General features: G+C 39.1%; 1 protein-coding gene across 5 annotated transcripts; it reads left to right on the top strand.

The window, feature by feature from the left end:
* Positions 1 to 978: 978 nt before the first annotated feature.
* On the top strand, positions 979 to 22,171 carry mtss1la (MTSS I-BAR domain containing 2a). Of its 5 annotated transcripts, none has more exons than XM_057348507.1 (15): positions 979 to 1,532; positions 5,210 to 5,271; positions 5,433 to 5,506; positions 14,353 to 14,437; positions 14,999 to 15,090; positions 15,172 to 15,246; positions 16,394 to 16,551; positions 17,245 to 17,352; positions 17,552 to 17,649; positions 17,784 to 17,916; positions 18,006 to 18,080; positions 18,552 to 18,701; positions 18,974 to 19,126; positions 19,243 to 19,411; positions 20,439 to 22,171. In XM_057348507.1, the coding sequence occupies exons 1-15, from the start codon at positions 1,464 to 1,466 to the stop codon at positions 21,221 to 21,223; spliced, it is 2,286 nt and encodes a 761-aa protein (XP_057204490.1). In that variant the 5' UTR covers positions 979 to 1,463; the 3' UTR covers positions 21,224 to 22,171. The 5 variants fall into 5 exon arrangements, with proteins under 5 accessions (XP_057204490.1, XP_057204492.1, XP_057204494.1 ...); XM_057348509.1 differs by having other exon boundaries at positions 18,977 to 19,126; XM_057348511.1 differs by lacking the exon at positions 18,552 to 18,701 and having other exon boundaries at positions 18,977 to 19,126.
* Positions 22,172 to 22,860: the final 689 nt, after the last annotated feature.

The raw sequence follows: 22,860 nt of genomic DNA on the forward strand, positions 1-22,860 counted from the left end.
TATGGTTACGTAACTCTGTGCACTTACATAATATCCTTTGCAGAATTTGGGAAGCAAAGGTAAATCTGAATTCTATGCTTAAATGGTCGTATACCTGCACACATGCACAACATGTGGAAAATGAGCTTGTGCAGATGGTAGGCAGAGGGAGACAGACAGATATGATTTGTTGTCCAGGTAATTGGGATTGTACTTAATCTTTTTTAATTTCCCTCATTTCGCTGTCAGGCAACAGTAACCCAAAGTAATTTTAAAAAGCTTTTTTGCTCTAGAACTGCACTATATGCAAACTAGTTTTCTCTGCTCAGAACTTTAAATATATATTTTTCTGGCACTTTATATGTATTTTTAACATCATACATTAATTTTACTTTACATGAAATATTTACAATTTGAACACATTTGCCACGCCTTTATTTTCCTCCTTGGAAAATAAAACATGGTTTTATTGTAGAAAAAAAAATGTAACAATAGTTTTTTTGGGAAGCTTAATGACCATTTTCTTACCACAGTTTTACTGTAAATATTTTATTTTTTATAAATATGTTAAATGTTTTATAATCATTTATTGTAGGCCTATTGTTTGTAGGTTAATGTCTTAATTTTGTTCTGTTGAATGGAGGTTTTTAGTCTACGCAATGAACTCCATTCTTATACATTATAAACTAACACCTTCGATGTGAAGTTTATCTCCGTGCTTTCATTGTGATCTTTCTAAAATTGCTGTCTGTTCTGTTTTCGCATTAAATAGTTTTTTTATACGACTTCATTGCCTAATGTTTGCCTTTTAAAAAAGTGCACTGTCCATATAATGGCATGCAGTGGCAGCTGTGCTGTTAACTTTGTCCCTGGCAAACAAAGACACTTTAAAGCTACTTTAAAGGGACCACCGTTCAATTGTCCTCTCCCTATACACACACACCAACTTGCCATATGTCCACCCCCTAAGCCACGCCCTCAGCCCCTAAGAGACCGCCCACCAACCTGGAGGATCGAATATCACGTCCGTCTTTCGCTGCATCACCCCACTCCTTATTTCATCCTAAAATCGCTGATTTTTCTGGTAGTCTTAAAGCAGGAATCTCTTGTTAAACTCGTTTTGTATTTGACACATACAGATTGTTATTATGATACACCTTTTGTACTCCGTATCATTTGGCGAAGCCTAGACTGGGGGTTGGGAGGGGAGAATCAGGTCTTTTGACCCCAACCATCATCATTCCCTGGATAACGGGCACGGAAGCACCCGACAACCTCAATTGTTATTTTCTTTTTCCGACATCTGCTGTATATTGCTTACATTCTCGTCCAAAGGAAAACACCGTATGGATTGAGATGTGATGGACCACTTTCATCATATTCCTTAAAGAAGAAATCATTTGATTTTGATCGCAGCATTTTATGTAGTTTAGTGCGTCCATTCAGAGTAGGCTATAATAACAAAACAAGGACTTTGTGTCATAATGGAGAGTGTGGAGAAGGAGTGCGGAGCTCTGGGTGGATTATTCCAGGCGATCGTCAATGATATGAAGGTACCGGCGTTGTTTCATTGATACAAAGTATCCAATATGTTGCAAAGAGATGCCTGCGTTTTACTGCCTTTGTTTTCATTAGGGGTCCAACTGCCTGCACCACTGATGCTGTGATTAATGATATGTGTTTCTCGGCATGGAGGCTTTGTTGTGAAATGAAAATTGAACCCTTTCGTAGATGTTAGAACTTACAATATGCTAAACTATTACTTTTATATTTTGAGGAAAAAAATATGTAAAAATAGATTCAATTCTTTTTTAAAGAATATGGGCCCAGCTGAGGTCTCAGAAGCCTTTTTATACATTTATCAGAATTGTTCCAAATAAATTTTCCCCCTAATAGGCTACATACTTTTATATATAAACCACAGCCGCCACCACCCATTTCCTCAGATAGAAGTGTAACATTACTGTATGTTTTCCTATAAGTGCGTTGTCTGTTATTGCAGGTTGAGGTTAATACTAAGATGCACATAGTATAGTTCCAGATATAGGTAACAAAAAATGGACATTTTAACAAAAATGGACATGGTTCTTATTGTTTTGTGCATTGATTATGCGCTGACAAGTCTGACTAGCTATTGGTTGAACAATGAACACAAGATTTTTACAATTTTGGACTTAAAATATTATTCCCTGGAATAGTGATGCTTTAAAAGCAATGCTGATGTAAAGGCATTAAGCATGGGTCATAAAAGATGCATATCAGAATAATCATACATTTCAACCTCAGCTAAACTTTCACTTGCTCAGAGCCCTGTTGCGATTGTCCAGTGACACTATGTGAAAATTAGATCATATTTAACGGCTTGTGGATATTTGATTTCTTTACAGTTAGCACCATTTATTTAATCTCAAAGCATGATGTCATCAAAACAGATGCACTTTGTTGATTGTCTTTGCACATTCAAGTTAGATACAAATCTGATCTCTTGTCAAATGTTTAAACTTAGCAGCCTCTAATGACTGTCTCTGAGATATGATCTCATATCTTACAGCTATTTGCAAGTTTTTTTGGAGTGTGTGCCAGCCAGTTGTGTTGCTGTAGCAGAACCCTGTGGCTGCATGTACTGTTCCAAAAATGGTTTCCATGTTCTCATGCGGCTCCAGTAGTGAATGTTCTTGCTAAAAGTTGGCGTTTGAGTGAAATTCAGTGGCCAGACGCCAGATCTGGAGTTCATACATTGTGAAAGGTTACAGACTTGGCTCAAGGCCAATCCTGGGCTGACAGTTCTCTGCTCAGCTTGTTTGACATACAGTATATCAACACTTGTAAAGAGGGTTCAGCCAGAGAGTGTCGTACTATCAGAGAGATGATTTGAGTCAGATACACAAACAGATCTTAAATTATTAAGCTAATTATAATCATTGCTACGCAAACATTAATTTGATGGAGGTTTTTCAACTAAAATGTGCTTATAATTATCATTTAGTCAGTTACGAAAATGTACTAGCAGTATAATTAGTGTAATAATAAATGTAGTATTTGTCTTGTGTACTTTATGCATCCAACATTAGAAAGCAAATTAGTCACAGCAGTTTAGTCAAAATTACACATGAAAATGAGAGCAGTATTAAAGGGGTCATATGGCATGAATACGTGTTTTTCTGTGTCTTTGGTGTGTTATAAGTTGCCCATTCATGTATTAGAAACGTAAAATTGCAAAAATTAAAGTGACGAAACAAAAGATGCATTCTATCTAAAAGCGAATGCTCACCCAGACCTGTCTAAAACGCCTCGTGTAACCACACCCCCACAAATCTACGTCAGTTCGTGGTATGATTTAACTAAGACCGCCCAAATGTATACGCAAGTAAAGTGGGCATACCTGTCAGTACAATTGCTTTGGAACCTGATGTTCCAAAATATGGTAAGAGGCGTTACATTTCCATCACAAGCTTGCAGTATTCGACCGATCACTAAGCACTGGTTAACTGACCAATCATAGCACACCTCGCTTTTCAGAGCGATGAGCTTCGTAAAAAATCAGCGAGTTTCAGAGAGGCGGGGCAAAGAGGAGATACAAACATGCACGGTATGTGGAAAATACAGCGATTTTGAACCATAAATCGTGTATACACATTGCATTACATCAAAAACAAACGATAATATTCGTTTTAGCCGTGTCATATGACCCCTTTAAAGCAGTGATTATGATCAAAATAAACAAGCTAAATAGTGTAAAAGCATACTGTAAATTATGCAGTTACAGTATGTAAATATGATTACTTGAGCACAATATGAATAAGCTTAATAAATAAACTGAAATCTGTTGCAGACTTGGAGTGTATAGTAAATAAATAGACCAACTTTTACAGTATGTGAGTAGGTCAATAAGGCCATTGAAAAGGTTTTATTGGTAATAGCTGTCTAAAACATTTTCAAAGATAAAAACGAGGGATCTTCCTGGATTTAAGGTTCAGTGGCCATGTTGCTAACCTGCTACGACCTTTTCAATCTCCAGGTGGTCCTGCATGTCCTGAAAGCTTATTAGCCACCTGTGGCTGTTACAACATATCTAGCCCATATATAGCTAGCATTAGAGTCAAATACATACAGTATAAGTTTTGTTAGATACACTAAGGTTTTAAGGTTGTGTTCAAGATTAGTCCGGGCTGATATCTGAAAAGAAATGAGAAAGTTTGTGTGAAACCAAGTGAACAAAACTATGTAATTTTATCTGCACAGTGGCCTTTGGAGCAGATTTTTCTAGCAAAACATGAGAAAACCTTGATTTCCAATGTCAACAAAATTAATTTCCTATTTACTGTTTCTTTACTGTATCCTCCGTTTAATTATTGTGTTTTACCTGCACCTATAGAGGTTATTTCCACTAACCTGATGCCAGAATTCACATTAGACATTTTTCAACCACTACATTTTTCTCACTCACTCACCATAAGACTGGATGATCTTAATTTGGTCTGTAATATTGATTCTGAGAATTTCAGATGCACTGCACACAGGTAAAATCTGTTTTGAGGTTTGAGACCATGACTTGTCAAACTTAAAATAAAACAGGCAAGTGCAGGTCGCAGAGGGTAGTCTTTGGTGTGTTTACCTGCACGGTTAACCTAAAGGTATCTTGAGAAAACATAATAGTTATCAATCAAAAAAAACTTTTAGACCATGACATGAGGGAGTAAAAAGATAAGCAACCATTTTCCAACGTCTTCAGTTTTCTAAGACAAGTCAGCACCATTTAAAAAAACACAAGGTCTTGTACAATGCCTAAAAATGTTAGTTTATTAAAGACAGGATTTTCTTGAATTGATCCAGTGTTCATGTTAAGCTATAGACCTATGACAGTAACATGTTGTATCGAAAATAGTAAAATAGTACAGCATGGTATCCAAAATACAACAGTATGTTAGTAATCAGCTGAGCCGAACCTTTCAAAATAGTTTAAGTACATGATGACAAATATGGTGTTCATAAGTGGACATTATTCGTCTTTAGGTTCTGTAGAGAATATTCTCTCTCAACAGATGGATGAGTGTCAACTGTTTGTGCTTAAGGAAACATCTGGTCTTCATTTGATATGTTGTGCTTGATTTTTGTGGTACATGAAGATCTAAAAGTGTCTGTGCATGTTCACATATGCAATATGATGTTATGTGAAGCTTATGTCAATCCTAACCCTTCTCTGTCTCTCTCTTTTTATCCTTTTCTGTAGTGTTCATACCCGGTGTGGGAAGACTACATTGCGAAGGCCACAAAACTACACTCCCAGCTAAGGTGATGACTTGACACTGCATAGGTTTACAATTCAAGTGCAGAGATGGGATGGAGCCACAAAATTCTTTAAGAAAATCAGAGTAATAGTTATCTTTATTGAATTGTTACTTGCAGGATTGGTGTTGACGTCTGTAAATGTTTTGCTGTTTTCTTCCTTACAGGACCACGGTGTTGGCAGCGGCAGCTTTCCTCGATACCTTTCAGAAGGTGGCAGATATGGCAACCAACACAAGAGGTAAATGCTTGCAATGAGCTAGAAAATGGCATTAATTACACACGACACTGAGATTTTTGGGTTGCCATTAGATAAAAATGAAAGGTTGTTTTACTTCAGTATGCATCACATTGACTTTGGGGTTCATTTTGTTGTTCATCACTCAGTGTCTCTCATTGCCTATTTTGGACTGAAATGATTTAAGAGTCATATTTCTACAAAGTTCAGATGTGCTTATTGCTTACTGCAACTGGATCTCTGAAACCGAATCCTTCCTGTGCCATTAAAATCCTTTTATTACTGCCTGGAGGGACCAGACAAGGCCAAACAAATCTAGTCTTCATCAACACAGTTTTAGGATGTGGGTCAGACATAGCTGTTGGCCTGGAGCAGAATTAATCATTGGTATCTGCGTTATAAATTGCACCACATGTACACAAGTACATGGTAATGTTAGCATCTCATGTTTTGTGTGAGTATTTGTGTGTTCTAGCTTGTGTCCAACCATACTAGACAAAGGTGCCAGTTGCTATTGGCTACCAAAATCTGCAAGACTAGAGCACTTGCACAAGAATATTACCCAGATACCTACTTCACAGAGACCAATACATAAAACGCATATTTGCCTTGTCACAACATAATTTTATAGGAATAGAGTATTTCACACATACCGCTGTATATAGATTATGTGCTACGATTAATGCATGTTTTGGTTTGGGGAAGAGATAATGGTTTTGTGTTGGTTAGAGAGGCTCAGGCAGTGCTGAGATCATGTGGTAGATGGACCATAAACCATTTGTACCCACTTTCAGTGATTTTGGTAGTGAGATTTACATGGGATGCTCATTTTTACTTTGTAACATTTAATACTCTTGACACATCTCTCAATAGCTATAGACTGATTTCAAGCCGCCGCCATGTTGAAATCGAAAGCGAGGCAGAGGTGGGAAGAAAACCAGAATGACAAAAATATTTGAATAATAATGACCGATGTCAATTGTTTAATGTTGAACAGTACTTTGGCAACTACTATATATGTTGTATAAATGTACTAATCATGGACAGGGTCCCTTTTTTTCAATAAGAAATATCCTTGCTGTCCTTCCGAAACCTCGGATGTCCAAATTCGCTGTTTTTCAGGAAATGGAAATGTAACTGCACTTTTTAAATGATTAAATACTGTGTTGTGAAAGTTGAAATGCGCGTTTTAATACGTTTTATTGGTTAGATAATTGCAAACCCCAGTGACAAACATAAAGGATGACTAATAATAATGATTAATGGGAAAAATAAAAATCACAAAATATGGAGATACAAGGTTTCAGAAGGACAGCAGCGATATGCGAAGACACTACAAGACACACCATATATCCCATTTATTTTGTTCCAGTGTAGTAAAGATAGGAAAGCCTTTAACTTAAATTCAGTCACCTATCCACCTTCATCCTTGTGCCCAGTTCAGAATCATTAGCAGATGTCAGTGAACCAGATTGAATCCATTTGTCCTGGGGGGGAAGCTTTGTTCAGCATCTGACTCCAAACTCACAGCACTGCCATAAATTAGTTTGGTAAGCTGTCAATACTTTTACTGGATGGCTGTCATTGGAGTATTTTCACCTCTGACCTCGTCTGACGGAGAGCAGACTGATGTTTATGACTATCCATGATATAACATTTACAGATTACACTACAGTATATACTGTAGTCTATCAAAAGACCTTGGTTAATGACCTTTGGGCTGTTTTTAGAGAAAGATTTCATTGCCAGTTCCTAGCTCGTATTATTTTGTGTGTGCGATGGCCTTGTTTTTTCGTTTTCCGTAGCGCCACATTGAAGTAATATTTTCCTCTCCACCAATGAGCTTGCGGTATATAATCCCTGGTATTAAGTGTCAGCAACAGTAGGCATGCGCACTTTTTGAATTAGGGAAAGGCTGGGGGCACTGGCACAGCTGGAGATCTCGCTAAAACACCGACATCAGACGGATTCTCATCTCACCGGCTTCTAGTGACACACATTTTTCCCCCATCACCCCAGTCAGCCAAACTTAAAGTGACCTGAACGTGTGAAGTGTTTGAATAAGTGGTTCATCTTTCAAACTCATATGAACACCTGAATTTGATCTGTCTGTCTCAGTCTAGTCCAATATTAAGGTTTCAAGAGATTGAAACTGCCCTCCAGAGGTCAAATTCTTATGCTATCGCTTTAAAAAACATCATGGAGGATCCAAATGTTCAATTTCTGAAGTATTTAAATGAAGTATTTGTTAAAAAAAGGTCAGCTTGAGTTTAATAGGCTTGTAAATGTCAATACATGGAACACTCGTATGGACGGAAAGCTTACACTCTCGCTCTCTCGCTCTCTTTCTTTCTCATACCTTTACAATGTACAGTACTTTAACCCCGCGCCTTTGATAGGAAAGGAGTCCAGCTGTCTGGCTTGTGATTTTTATAGTCATAGCGTCATAGTCAGCATTTTATAGAGCAGATGTGGGATTTGAAAGCACGTGTTGGACAGGGATCGGAGTGTTTGATGTATGTTCGACTAGCGCTTGGAAGTCTGGACTCCGAGAATAGCCACATTTGTTTACATTCACGTCCAGTGATGAATGTTGGAGGAGGGATGTTTACTGGAACACAATGAGTTAGAATGACACATGCTTTGTTTGTCTAGGTCTTCTCAGTCCTTGTGTGAATATGATGTCAGCATTTATACGATGCAATTTGCCAGCCCACAGTGATATCATTTGGTGTGTAAGTGTATAGTTGGTCTTACGGGTAATTTCTTATGTTTTGAGAGATAACACACCAGGGGAGACGGTCACAAACCTCTCTATCATGGGATCGGAGTGAGTCGTTTTTTAATGATGGCTCTTGGGTCTGTATTTGTCTGTTTTCATTTATGTTTGTGACAGTGTATATGTGTGCGTGAGCGTGTATGTCTATACATGTTTGTATAGGAGGCGATTTCACCGGCTTGCAGTGGCGAGGCAGAGATATGTAATCCTCTTTACCTTGTTCTGACACACAGACTGAGTTTGTGCATGTTAGTGCGAGTGTGTGTCAGATGCAGTGGGCTGTTAATCTTTCCTGCAGCTCTGGATTGGCAGATGGCATGTATCCATGCCAGCCATCTGGAGTGTGGGGCACGGGCGAGAATTCGCCTTACTTGGCATCGTCAGATTCACACTTGCTACAATTTACCCATTTCTATTAAGTCATACCATTTTATTAGGTCTGTAGGTCACCAGACTATCCCTGAGGACTATCCCTCAGGATTTAGCACCACTTAGCATGTGTGACCATTATCCTTGCTAAACTAAGACTTAGATGAGTTGTTTGAGTATGCACTGGTAAACTTGTAAGTAACGTGTATATAAAAGGTCTATTAAATTGGATTGTTCATATACAGCACACAGATGGATTCCAGCCATTACATTAGTATGCATGAGTGGATTATATTTGTTTAAGTTTTATCTTTTAAGTGCTACTGTAGTTGTTTAGACATGCACCATGGCAATACTATGTTTACTTTGGACGATGGTACTACTAAGGGTTTTGGGACATCCAAAGGGTTTTGTTGGTGTATTGGTACATGAATATGGTAGCATTCTGTATTATAAATATATACCATTCAAATGCATTTGGTGGTTAAATGAAATGAATGTAGTTGTAAATAGATGGAATCTATACTTGTAATGTGTTGAGGAACCAACCGAGCACCATTAAATCCTACCGAAATAAGCCCAAAACAAACTATATGAAGGAATTTTCGTACTGGCTTTTCATAATTCATAATGATTTTTGTAACGCAGGAATGGTATATATAAAATATCATGTTATTTCTATCGGGGACCATCTCTGCCCCATTGTGCCATCTCTGCCCCATGGTACCACCACATACCTTTTTGGTATGGATTTACATTTACGCATTTGGCAGACGCTTCTATCCAAAGCAATTTACATTGCATTTTACTATACATTTGTTACTAAGAATGTGCAATCCCTGGGATTGATGCTCTAACCACTGAGCTACAGGAAAGCTGAATGAACAGAAAAGGATTGTTGAATGTAAAAAGGTTTGACATTAGGAAAGCAAACATTTATTTTCGATTCTTGAATAACTCTTATAACAACCTTCACCAGAACTATTGTTCCCAATGGAGATGAACCTGGAATGCATTTGAAATCTTCCAGAATCAACACGTTTGGTTTGAAATCCGTTTCATCCAGCTGTTACATTTACATTTAGTCATTTAGCAGATGCTTTTATCCAAAGCGACTTACAAATGAGGTACTGTAAACAATAGAAGCATTACATTCAGCTAAACACAGATACGTATTAAAACTATAAAAAGTAGCCTATTCAAAGAACAGAACGTTATGTTCAGCTACATCCTGTTGAAAAATGAAATGAAAACACATTAGGAATACACAGGAATAGGTTAGAAAGTCACAACAAAATGAAAATGAGAAATAACAGCTTGTATAAAAAGTAATTGATGTATGTTTACTGTTCTGCTACAGCGCCGTGTCTTGAGCTGTGAGCTTGTTTACCATTAAATAAATCCAAAACAATGCATCTGAAAAATTCACATTTGCATTTGTTGTAGAATTTATTTAGAACATTAAAACAAACTATGTTCTGTATATATTAAATATGTTACCGAATAGCTATTGTTTTGTAGTACTTAGTTATTTATATTGTATGATGGATGATGATGTCTTCATTTCTCTCCCACTGACTGAACTACTGTCATCTAATAGAAAGACAGATGGATAGAGAGAAAGGACGACACGCACCCACCCACACACACACACACACACACACACACACACACACACACACACACACACACACTCCGTGGGGACAGTCCATAGGCGTAATGTTTTTTTATACTGTACAAACTGTATATTTTATCCCCTAACCCTACCCCTAAACCTAAAGATCGTAGAAAACTTTTTGCATTTTTAGATTTTCAAAAATTATCATTCTGTACAATTTATAAGCTTTCGTGCCCGTGGGGACGTCAATTTTGGTCCCCACAGTGACACGGGTCCCCATGAGTTGGTGTGCATTCAGGTTTAGGTCCTCACTAACATATAAAAACCAAGTCCACACACGCACACACACACTCAAGGGGCCTCTATTACTGTATATGTATTTGGGAGCTCCACAGTAAAATGTGCGAGTGTGCTATGTTGAAACTCTAATGTGAAGCACATCTGGAGACTTTAGGGTATTTTTAGCTCCAATGCTCTATCCTCCAGACAGGAAGTCTTAGTGGCTGTAAACAAGCACACGCTAGCACACAAATCCATACACACATGGGTACCTTTTATGTCCCCTCCCCGTGCCAGGAGAGAGTCCGGGGCAGTCTGGAGTAATTGAGAACAGATACAGTGAAGGCAGGGGGCTAAGCTCAGCTTTGTTGTTGATGGTCTTCCTGTCTCTTTCTAACCGTCTCTTTCTGTGTATCCGTGTTGAACTGAACGTTCAAGAACGCTTGAAGGGGGGCACTTCCACCCCTCGCTGGCTTTGACATTCAGTCTTTCTGTTTATTAGTCTGCCGGTTTATTAGATTGTTATTTAACCCTCGGAAACATTTACAGACATCTTCAGGCAGCTAAAAACGTGAGAAGAGGGGAATAGCTGTGGATGTTGGGTTTTCCTCTTGTGTATTAATGCTTGAGGTTAATGGTGGACCATGTGGCTGTATTTACATTAATGCATTAAGAAAGCTACTACATGAAACTCTCTCCGGCACATTCTTTGTGGTACGTTATTTTAAAGAAACAAAGAGAGCGTGTGAAGAAAGAAGAAAAGACAGTAATAGTTTTGTATCAACATAATAGTTTTGGCAAAACTGTCATTTTTGTGTGAAATACTGCTTAATATATTTCGGTTGTGTTGACAGCAGTTTGCATGAAGCAGAACTTTTGTGGTGATCTGTGAGGAGACTGAAGGTAGAAAACGCTATGAATAATTATGTGCAACTCTCTTACGATGATGGTTGTAGTGCCAGCCATTCACCCACTCGTACTCTTACAGACCCAATCGGGGAAAGAGAGAGAGAGAGAGAACGTGTGTCGATGTAAAGAAGTTAAAGAGTAACCCATGGACACTGCTTCTCTGTTCTGATATCATAGAAGGACATTACTTTATCAGATGTTATGGCTGGAACAATGATAAAGTCTTTTCTTTTTGTTTTCTTTTACATAAAGGGGAACAATGGGTGGATTATCAAGTATCCTTCCCAACATTTAATCACAGATTTAAATTAATTAAATTAATGGAGTGAGCTTTTGGTTCCAAACACATTCAGATTCATGTCAGATTTTCAGTGGAAAATCAGAATATGATTATATGAACATTTCTTTCATTTGTAAAAACAAACCAAAATTTTTTCAGTCATACAGGTTTGACATGAGGGTGAATAAATAAAATATTTTTTTAGGAAAACTATCCCTTTAAGAATGCAGGATTGTTCTGTATCTCAAATGTGCAGATCTGTGATGGAATAGAGCCGCTCATCACATGAATGAATTCCTCAAGGATTCAATGCCTCCGCTGCCACAGATCTTCTGATAGTTTCCCAGCCGTGGGCAGGTGTTGGCTGCCTGAAAGGAGCATCTGAAACTCTGGGTCATGTGATCTGAAAGGGAAGGCTGTGGGAGCTGCGCGTGTCCGGTCAGGCTGGGAGGCCAGGGGACTCGTGGATACAGGAAGTCTCTGAAAGCTTTCAGGATGGAGCTGTCAGCTGATCCCTTGAGGAAGGGAAGAGGATGCTAGCAGGTGTGTGTGCGTGTATGTAGCGTATCATCTTGACTGTAACGGTGACGTTGAGACCGTCTGTTTTTGAGATAAAAAGCTCCTCACTTTTAAACTAAACTGCAGCTGTGAATGCAGCGCCGAGCTGTGTGTGTGTTTGTGCAGATTTCCATGTGTGTTAGAGTGCATCTCAGCTCAGGTCTGTTACGTCTCGACACCAGCAGTGGTGAACTTGATTTGATTTGATTTGCTGAAGAACACTGAGGAAAGGATGTGAGACGTGCATGCTACGCAGTGTGCTGACAGTGGTCTTTGCTCAGCAGACAGACACTATATATGAACTTGTGGGTCTGGGCTAAATGGGAGATACAGAGATATTTTTTTTCAGTATCGTTTCCTGAATACAGCCCCTTAGAGCAGGGATTCAGCTGGAGGATCTTTAACCTTTCTTTCCTCTTACTGTCACCTGGTTTGGCGGCTGGTCAATGTGTCATTGCACTCCTCCCAACATGCCAAACTGTGAATTGTGCATTTGTGAAAAGCATTAAATGAGCATTTGTGAAAAACAAAAAATGAATAAAAAAATGATTTCATTTGAAAACTTGAACATTTAATGTGTTTTACATTGATGCACAGAGGCTTTTATCCATAGCAGCTTACAGTCGGTTCAAAGTCATACATTCGATCAATTCATGCGTTTTCTGGGAAACAAACCCATGACCTGTCCTCTACAAGCTATCAGTTACATCTAGGAACAAACACACACACGTCTGGTTTATTATCTCCGTGGGGACAGTCCATAGGCGTAATAATTTTTATACTGTACAAACTATTTTTTATCCCCTAAACCTAAACATTATTGGAATTTTTTTTAGATTTTAAAACGCACGCACGCACACACGCACACACGCACGCACACACACACACACCCACACACGCGCACACACACACAATATAACACACACACACGCAATATAACACACACACACAAAATAAACTTTTATACCAACCAAAATTTGAAGAATGTACTTTTCTATTACTGGTTATATGTTCAAAAGAACTGATATGCCTGTTTGGGATGAACTCATGTGCATTAGGATGCAGTTTGTTTTGAATGTTTTCAGTTCTGGTGTTTCAGTTCTCCAGCATGTCTTTGTCTGTCTGTGTGTGTGGTTATAACAGGGCAGGTTATTGCTGGCCTCTCTCATTCTCTCCTGTAATAATAGTGTTTGGGAAACATGAGAGACAGGAAAGGCAGATACAGAGTGGAAGAATAGAGGGATATCCCTTTACCGGGCTCCCTCCTTTTCCCTTTGGACCAGGCTCGGATGGAGAAGGTGCAGTGCTGTTCTTCAGGGCTGCTCCCATTTCTACTCGTGTACACAGAGAGGCCACACGCACAGACTTATATTTGGCATGCTAACCAAAACACCTTATGGAGAACTACATTTTCACACCCAAACCGTCATGCACAGCATCACGTACATAAAAACATATTTTTTCAGGTCCTAAATGTACTTTTTCTTTTTCATTGACATGTCACATTGCCCTTGGAGTACTGTGTGTGGGTACCTTGGCCCAGCTAAACTGTGACCTACTGGCCCCGACATCGGCAAAGTTAGATCTCATCAGATATGGCAGCGCGATTGGATGAAAATCTTGGCTGAGCTGCTTGTGTCAAGGCCCAAACGGGGTGGACTTTACAACTTAAGACCCCATTTTAATTACACTTGGCTGGAGAGGAAAGTTAACACCGCTAAGTAATTACGTTCATGGCTGCCAATGTGAGCGTTGCTTGATGGATCTGGGCCGTGGGGTTTGCGAAGTGCACTATTTGTGGTCTTTGAAGCTCTGTCTCTTGTGAATATGGTGCAATTATCTCACATTTTCACAAAGTGTGTCGTTTTTTTAATGGACCTGCTTCTGCTTATTCTGCCCCCTTGTGGCCATTGTATCTACCTTCGATCTAAATTACAGTACATGCGAACAATGTTTCCAAAAATTAAACTTGCTGTTTCAAAATTCAAACAACAACATGTTAAACACGTCCTTTTCCCATATATTGGTTATTTAACATTTATTTATTTTGTTCCCAGGGGCTACCAGGGACATCGGCTCTGCCTTGACCCGGATGTGCATGCGGCACCGCAGTATCGAGGCCAAACTGCGGTACTTCACCAAGTGAGTGATCGACCCGACTATGGCGTGACTACTCTCATGCCTTACTCCCCGCCAGTCAGACGGCAGCGATAGAATTTTATACGTCTGTGCCAAGCATTGATTTTCCACTGCAGAGATGAGCAAATATCCATAGATCAATCAGCCTCCTCTAAGGCTTTAATGTGTTGTCTTTAGAGAGACCAGATTAGCTTGCAGACTAAAAGAGGACTGTATAGCTACTGTAAACGACTACTGCGCTTGAGTGCTGACCTTAAAGCAAGTTCACTCAAAACGAAAAATCCTATCAGTATTTTTTTAACCCTTTGTTGTTCCAAACCAAACCTACAGTATTTGACAAAAAAGAACATACTGGACAGAAGGTTTACACTGTTTTCAGTCCAATTAAAGTGAATGGGGACTGGCACGGTCAAGGTATTTTACAACTTACCAAAGTGTAAACTGTTAAAAATGTTCATTTTTGGGTGCACTGTCCCTTTAAATAATACTATGACGCTGCCTGACCATGTTTTGACCCCATATTCTTTATGTTGTTGCATTCTCCCCTGTTTGGCTCGCACCTAGCGCTCTTATGGAAAAAATGATCACCCCCCTCCAAGACAAGATAGAAGAGTGGAAGAAAACCGCTGCCCTGCTTGATAAAGACCACGCCAAAGGTGAGCCTGATTTATCACAATTGTCAATAAGAACCTGTTCAATTCAAACACCAGAAGTCACGTCTCCTTTCCGTTCACCAGAGTTCAAGCGCTCTAGGCAAGAGATCAAGAAGAAGTCATCTGACACGCTAAAGCTGCAGAAGAAAGCTAGAAAAGGTTGGTCTCTCTTTTCGCCTCTTGTTTTCAGAGGATTATGGCTCTCAGTATTAGTGAATATGTGTCAGTGCTGGGGTCTTTCACTGAGCCCCCTCTCTTGCATGGTGACTTCTGATGTCAACATTAATTAGGTCAGAGAAAGATTACGAGGTTCAACAAGCAGGTCAAAAAGGTCACGGCAGCCTTGGTAAATCAGATAATGGTGGGCAGTAAACCGTTACAGTATCCAGTATTTTTTTTCCTGCAAATTTAAAGGAACAGTTCACTCAAAAATGTAAATTCTGTCACCATTTACTGTCCTTCAAGTTGTTCCAAATGTAGTATAATGTTTTTCTAGTAGTTGTCTATTTTGGAATTTGACAACCCTTGATCACTATGTACTTTCTTTGCATGGCATTTATAGAAGTTCTTCATGTGAACTGAATGTACGTACAGTGTATGAGTACATGTAGTGTATCATAAATGTTGTCTTTAAACGTAGTTTTGCCGACAACATATTTGCTTGCAGTTGCATTTTCCTGCCTTCCCACACAGTTTTGCAATCTCTTCATGCCAAATGCTCTTTTCCCTTTGCCTTTCTCTTTTTCATACTCGCTTGGCTACTGCTTATAAACCGTAGAGCTACCAGGTATGTATTCATAGCTTCATGCCTGTGTTGCATGACTTCAGAAAAGCATTCACTAAATTCCATCAGGAATGTGTTGCGTGTGCAGTGTGTTCATGAGAATGTTTGGGTGTCCTTGAGAAACGCTTCCATTTTGCGCAAAAACTGTCCCCATCATCTCATTGTCATCCATTCCATCAGACATAACAAGAATCTGTGTTTCTTGAATACATGATAATGTACATTCATGACATACAGTATTTGAACCTTAGTGTGTTTAGATACACATCGACTCTGTTGATGCTTTTTTATTTGTATTACATGGTTGTGAAGGTTTTTTGCATGGCAATTATCCATCCTTCTCTGAATGCTGACCTGTGGGACATCTGTGTTGAAATCTACATCATACGTTTCATGCATCATGTAGTGAACATTAGCATTTTAGTTCATAATTTACTTAGTGCACCTTGATATTGTTTAATATGGATGTATATTGGTTTATTTGTCTCTATGTCTCACTGTAGCTCTCTCTCATCCTCACAGGTCGGGGAGGGTTACAGCCTCAGCTGGACAGTGCTATGCAGGATGTGAGTGACATGTACTTGCTAATGGAGGAGACTGAAAAGCAGGCTGTGCGACGAGCCCTCGTTGAAGAAAGGGGGCGCTACTGCACCTTCATCAATCTTTTTCAACCAGTAGTGGTGAGAATGCAGGCAGAGCTTTTGGGTTATGAGTCTATAGCTGTATCCCAATTCGAAGGTTGCAACCTTCTAAGGTGGTGCACTTAAAAATGAGCACTTGGTCTTTAAAGCACTCAGCCTCAAAAGTCCAAGAAGCGAACTGAAATGAGACGGTCTAGCCTTGCGGAGGATTTCCTAATTGCGTCACCTGCTTCTCTTGTTGCCTGGTGACAGCAGCGGGACACAGCAGAGACGCTTCTGACTGTTTTAAACGAATACGGAGCCAGAAAATTGTTCCTTTATTTTAGAGAATATTACGCATTAATGTAGATTCAAACAGCCCAACAGTATATTAAGTTAACCAACCTTAGACATTTAAAACACAATAATGCACCAATAATGTTAACAAACAGCATCATGTGTAATATTAAAACACTGACGGGGACCATTTTTTGCGAATTACACACTTTTATTTAACTAAGGTTTTGAACGATTATTAAAATTGCATTTTGAGGCTGCATTTTAAGCCGCCTTTGAATTGGGACAGCCTTACAAGCCTTCAGTCGCGCTGCTGTGATGCAATCGGCCTTAAAATGCAGCCTTCAAAGGATGCAGCCCCCAAATTGGGACACAGCCTATCAGTGTGTTTTTTTTAGGGTTTTGTTGTTGTTTAGTTGTAACTTGGTTGTAAAGGTTCTATGTCCTGTTTTTCAGAACGCTGAGATTTCCATGCTGGGAGAAGCCACTCACCTCCAGGGCATCATTGATGACCTCACGGTGTTGACCACTGACCCTCATAAACTACCGGAGGCCAGTGAACAGGTGCTTAAATACACACGGGAAAATCTACGCTGAAGTCATGTCTATCATGTCACGGCCACCTAAAATGTCTTCACGGGTCTATTTACTTAATTTTTAAGTGAGGACATTTGAGAATGTGACCCTCACAAGAACGAAAAAACTTGCACTCACAGACACAGACAGACATAGTGTCTTGAAATAATTCGATTTCTTCCATTAGGTGATTGTGGATCTTAAGGGTTCTGATTACAACTGGTCGTATCAAACTCCTCCTTCATCTCCTAGTAGTATAGGCTCCAGAAAAAGCAGCCTTTGCAGGTACTTACCTTTCTTTGTTGACTACTTCACAATTTATTTTACAATTTCCAATTGCATTTACATTGTGTTTTTCATACACTGTCTGCGTTCATTTGGAGAACATCACTAAATTGTTTTCTTTGTCTGACTCGCAGTTTGGTGCATCTGCCACCCAGTGGCGCCCATCGCCTGAGCAGCGTTTCCTCTCACGATTCTGGATTTGTCTCACAAGATGCCAACGCACACTCCAAACCTCCCTCTCCTATGCCATCTGACATCACTAGCCAGGTTATTAGCCAGTTTGTCAAGTTTCCTGTTGTTTTTTGTGGTCTGTTTTGTTTTTTGCTGACCTCTTTTGAACTATCTCTGTTAAACAGAAGTCATCCAGTTCTGCATCCTCAGAGGCTTCAGAAACCTGTCAGTCAGTCAGCGAGTGTGGCTCTCCCACGATAGTAAGTAGAATATTATTTCTGTTATCTTTTCTCTAATTATTTTCTATGATTTTGCATAGCCTAATCTTTAACTTGATCTTTTATTTGATTTGATTTGATTATTAAATGCTTATTTTTAGTTGAAACTGTCTAGTAGCTTTAGCTTTGATGCGTCAGCATCAGCAAAAAATGTTGTTATATTGAATGAATATTAATGGCAGTATATCTAAGTTATGTGTATTTTTCTTTGTTTTTGAAATGTTGCCAACAATTCAAGTCAACAAACATTAAATCAAAATTGACCGTATTTACTGTGTAATATGTTCAATGATTTTATATGCCTTTTTATGTTTTAATAAAGAGCATATCATGATCTATTTTTTGAATAGTTCATGCAGGGTTAAACTAGTGATCTGAATTGTATATAATTATGCTGTTTTAATTTGTATCCTATATATTTAATTTAGCCATCCTGTCATTCCGTTTCCACAGTTCGGCTCATCCTTTGCTACCTTTCGCCCTGCTCACTGTTTTAATGACTCCATCAGGGCTCACTCTTACATTCTTCCTGCGTCCCCCTCCTATAACCAATCCCCAGGATCAAACTCCCCTTCACCCATATCAAAGGTTCCTCACTGGAAGGTTTGTTTTCATTTTGACCATTCGGTCACCCTTTGCTTTTTTTTGTTATGCTCATTATTAGTTTTGTTTTGTTTATTTTATTTAATCCAACTTCATTTTTGTATCATCCGCTTTCCATCATTGACTAACATTCGGCTCGGGTTTGTTGGTTATTTTAGGTAATTTGTTCAAATTAACGTCTACTAAGTAAGTAAACTGAAATTGCTGGTCTGTGCACAACGTTGTAGTCCGCTTATGTTTTCCATAACGTAAAAGACATTTTTCTCTTGCAGCAGGACTGGTCCAAGGCAGGTCAGTATGAGCAGACAGCCCGACAGCGCAGAACTCAGGCTGCAGAGCCCTCTAGTGGTGTTGGCGGGAATGGAACAACTCACTCTGAAGGTCCTTACAGGGCAAGACTAAGTTCCAAAGACATTACCGTAAAGGTACCCTGGAAAATGGAAAGATAATTCATGCAATTGTACTTTTATAACTGCCATTAAAATGTTTCTTTAGCCTTTTTGTAATTAACCCTTTGCATCGTTCTCTTTATGTCTCTTAGCATGGTAAACCAACGTCATCTGCCGCTAGTGAGCTGGCAATGGTTCTGACTCGAGGACTCAGTATAGAACAGCAGCAGAAGAGCAGCTGTGACTCTCTGCAGAACTCTAGTGGATACAGCACACAGAACACTACACCATCATGTTCAGAGGACACTATACCGTCACAGGGTAATCTACAAAAAATACACATAAACACCTCACTGCAATGCATTTTGGGATTGCCTTCTTCGTGAAAAAGCCATTCAGTTCTGTTTTTAAAGGCAGAATAATCATATTACCTACCCACTCATAATGCATTATACAGACTTACTCTAAAGGATAATGTACAGGCAGCCGGTTGTTTTTTTGCTTATTTCGTGATAACAGCCGGCTGCTTGCACTTATTACACGGCTACTTGCCACATGAGAAAAAAACTGGACATGAAATGTGAATTTGAAATATTTTTTAGTTCATTTTTACCGAATGCAGACCTTCCACAAGGAAAAGTCGTTTACTTTTCGGTTTTAAGGTAAGAAACGATGTTCAAATGTCACGAACAGGCAATTTTGTTTAATCATTTGTAAATATAATGTCATATATGTTATTAAAAGATATATTTATATTTAATTAGTCAAAAAAACCTGTCAAAATGATTTTTGAGAGGTTGTTATCTGGGAGTAATGCACCTGCAAAAGTCGCGACTGGCCAATCAGAATCAAGCATTCCAACGAGCCGTGTAATAAACTGCATTAAAATGCTGTTGCTTATGTAGGCAGCTCACTAGTTTTTGGATCTTAATTTATTATAATATTTTATATAAGTTACACACACATTCTTGCTTAAAGGCACTATGAATATAACAGTCTTATATAAAGCAAAAGGCAATTATTTTTGTTTAGTATTTCTTATGTACAATGTATATTTCAAAATTTTCTATAAATCGTTTTTTTCCTTATTTATTTACTGGCTTTTTCCTTATGACTGTACTGTCTGTTCTTATATGTATTTATTGTAAAGCTGCTTTGCAACAATGCACAATTGTGAAAAGGGCTATAGAAATACATTTTAGTTGAGTTGATTTTAGTTGACATTATTTGTTTAGTATGCCGTATTTTGGGTGGACTCTAATGAAAGCAGACCTAAAAAAATACACAATAATCATCCATTGTTTTACATCATCAACAATTCATAATATATCTCCCCCCATTTTTGTAGGATCTGAATATGACTGTTATTCTATGAACGGGGATGCTGAGAATGATTCACAGGCAGACTTTGACAAGTCCTCCACTGTCCCTCGCCATAGCAACCTCGCTCAGAACTACCGGCGTATGATCCAGGCCAAGAGGCCTGCCAGCACCGCTGGGCTGCATGGAGGGCTGGGTGCCCAGGGAGTTTCCACATCCAATGGGAAAGCAGGAAGCAGCGTCATATCCTCAGGAACGGCTACCATTCGGAGAACCCCGTCATCTAAGACGAACGTAAGACGCACACCCTCCAGCGTAGGTCCGATCCCGATCCGACCACCTATTGTCCCCGTAAAGACCCCCACTGTCCCCGACTCACCTGGATTTCCCAGCCCTCCCTCCGATCACAACGGAAGCGAGGAAAGCATTTACAATGACGGTTCGTTGGAAATTTTGGACTACAAAGGTTCACCGAAGCGAATGAGTCTGCCCGGCCCAGCATGGGGAAGTGGAGTGGATAGAAGTGTCTATACGCAGCAACCTGGAGCCGTGGGGTTCAGTTCCGAAGAGGACCAGATACTCGCCGCCAATCGGCACAGCCTGGTGGAGAAGATCGGAGAGCTAGCCGCCAGTGCTCATGCGCTCGGTGAGGGTCAGTTCCCATTTCCGATGGATCCTGAGCCCAGCCAGGGCCAACAACAGGATCAAGGACACAAGAAGGAGGGAGAAGACTTATTGAAGACTATCCGCAGAGGGGTGCATCTCAGGAAAGCGGCCTGCAATGACAGATCAGCACCGAGGATCTTGCGGTAGTTCAGTACTGTCTGCTCCTACAGGCCAATGAAGAGTGAGAATACATGTGACCCTGGACAACAAAACCGTCTTATTGGTCAATTTTTGGAAATTGAGATTTTTACATCATCTGAAAGCTGAATAATTAAGCTTTTTTATTGATGTATGATAGGATAAGATCTGGTGGAGATACAACTGTTAAAAAATCAAAATATTGAGAAAATAGTCTTTGAAGTTGTTAATCAGAGGCACTGTAGAAGGCCACCCACTCACAAAAACAAAGTTTTTATATATTTACGGTATGAAATTGACTAAATATCTTCATGGAACATGATCTTTACTTTACGTATATGATTTTTGACATAAAAAAATCGACCATTTTGGCCCATACAATGTATTTATGGCTTTTACTAAAAATGTTCCCGTGTACTTGGTTTTGTGGTCCAGGGTCACATATGGTCAAAATATGAAAATATGGTTTAAAACTTAAAATCTGATATGTTAACAACTAGGTCAGAAATCAATGTTACATGTTGAGTGTATATGGACTCATCTTGACTATAATTGTTGTTGTATGTATATTCAACAAACTAATATCTGTTTCACAGGCATATTATGATGGCCATTTTATGACCTTAATGATGAGAATGTAATGTTTAAAATGTGTATTAATACTGTATACTAGTTACACCAGTTGTTCCTTTTTGTAATTTGTAATGTTCTTCATGTTACTTCTATGTAACTGCTATTTTAGGAAGCTTCGAGAAATGTCTCCTCCCACATGTAAGTGTTGTAAAAAGCCAAAGTCTTGTTCGCAATTGAAAAGCTGTTTGGAAAAGCACAACATGGCTTATACCGCAGCCCAGACTCAGATGGACCATACAATCAAACCACTGCACATTCTGTAAACTGCCAAATAAAGCACATCAGTTGTACTACAGCAGTGGAAAGGTTGTTTTTTGGAAAAAAGCTATCAAATAAGAGACTTGTGGCTGATTTCAGCTAGTGTGCCTTTTTTCGGGATGCATTTTCAAGCTCATCCAGCAGATGACGCAATTTGAGAATATTTGAAAATAAATGTCTACACAGGAGTGAACATCTACTTAGCTATGCTTTACATTGTAAGAACCATATTGCACATTTTAGATGTTATTTATATTAATAATATTACAAATTTTATTTATAACCAGAAATATTAGATATTTACATGAAGTATTTTTGTTGTTGTTTTGTTTTCATAAACAACCAATTACCACAATATTACTTATAGATATGTATTGTAATACCAGTACATGCCTCTGAACATTATATAGTCCCGTTTTAAGTATAGGCCTACCATGTGATAAGGTCAATTCCCCATGAAACCACCACATTATAGCTATTAGATTTGGAAAAACATACTCCGTAATTTACACAATGAACATTTACGCATACAACTAAGGCAAGCGAGTTGTGGTCTTATTTATTCTATTACACATCTTGAAAGTTCTTTTGTTCACCAAATCGATCTTGGCGGCCCGACATCACCCGCATCTGGGGTACATGTGACCCGTCGGGATGCTTAAATCTAATGGATGGGATAAAGTGCTGGAGACGCGCAGAGGGAGGGCGGCGTTTGATGTGGCAGCTGGAGATTGTGAGAATGAGTAGCGAGAAAA

The sequence above is a fragment of the Triplophysa rosa genome, linkage group LG12 (assembly GCF_024868665.1).
Source record: "Triplophysa rosa linkage group LG12, Trosa_1v2, whole genome shotgun sequence".
In the NCBI taxonomy this organism is placed as follows: domain Eukaryota; kingdom Metazoa; phylum Chordata; class Actinopteri; order Cypriniformes; family Nemacheilidae; genus Triplophysa; species Triplophysa rosa.

What these genes read in the sequence shown, in the direction of transcription:
- mtss1la (XM_057348507.1), top strand. Translation starts at nt 1,464, where the DNA reads ATGGAGAGTGTGGAGAAGGAGTGCGGAGCTCTGGGTGGATTATTCCAG. An exon ending in TATGGCAACCAACACAAGAG is followed by an intron (nt 5,507 to 14,352) that starts GTAAATGCTTGC and finishes TTTTGTTCCCAG; the next exon opens with GGGCTACCAGGGACATCGGC. An exon ending in AGAAAAAGCAGCCTTTGCAG is followed by an intron (nt 17,650 to 17,783) that starts GTACTTACCTTT and finishes TCTGACTCGCAG; the next exon opens with TTTGGTGCATCTGCCACCCA.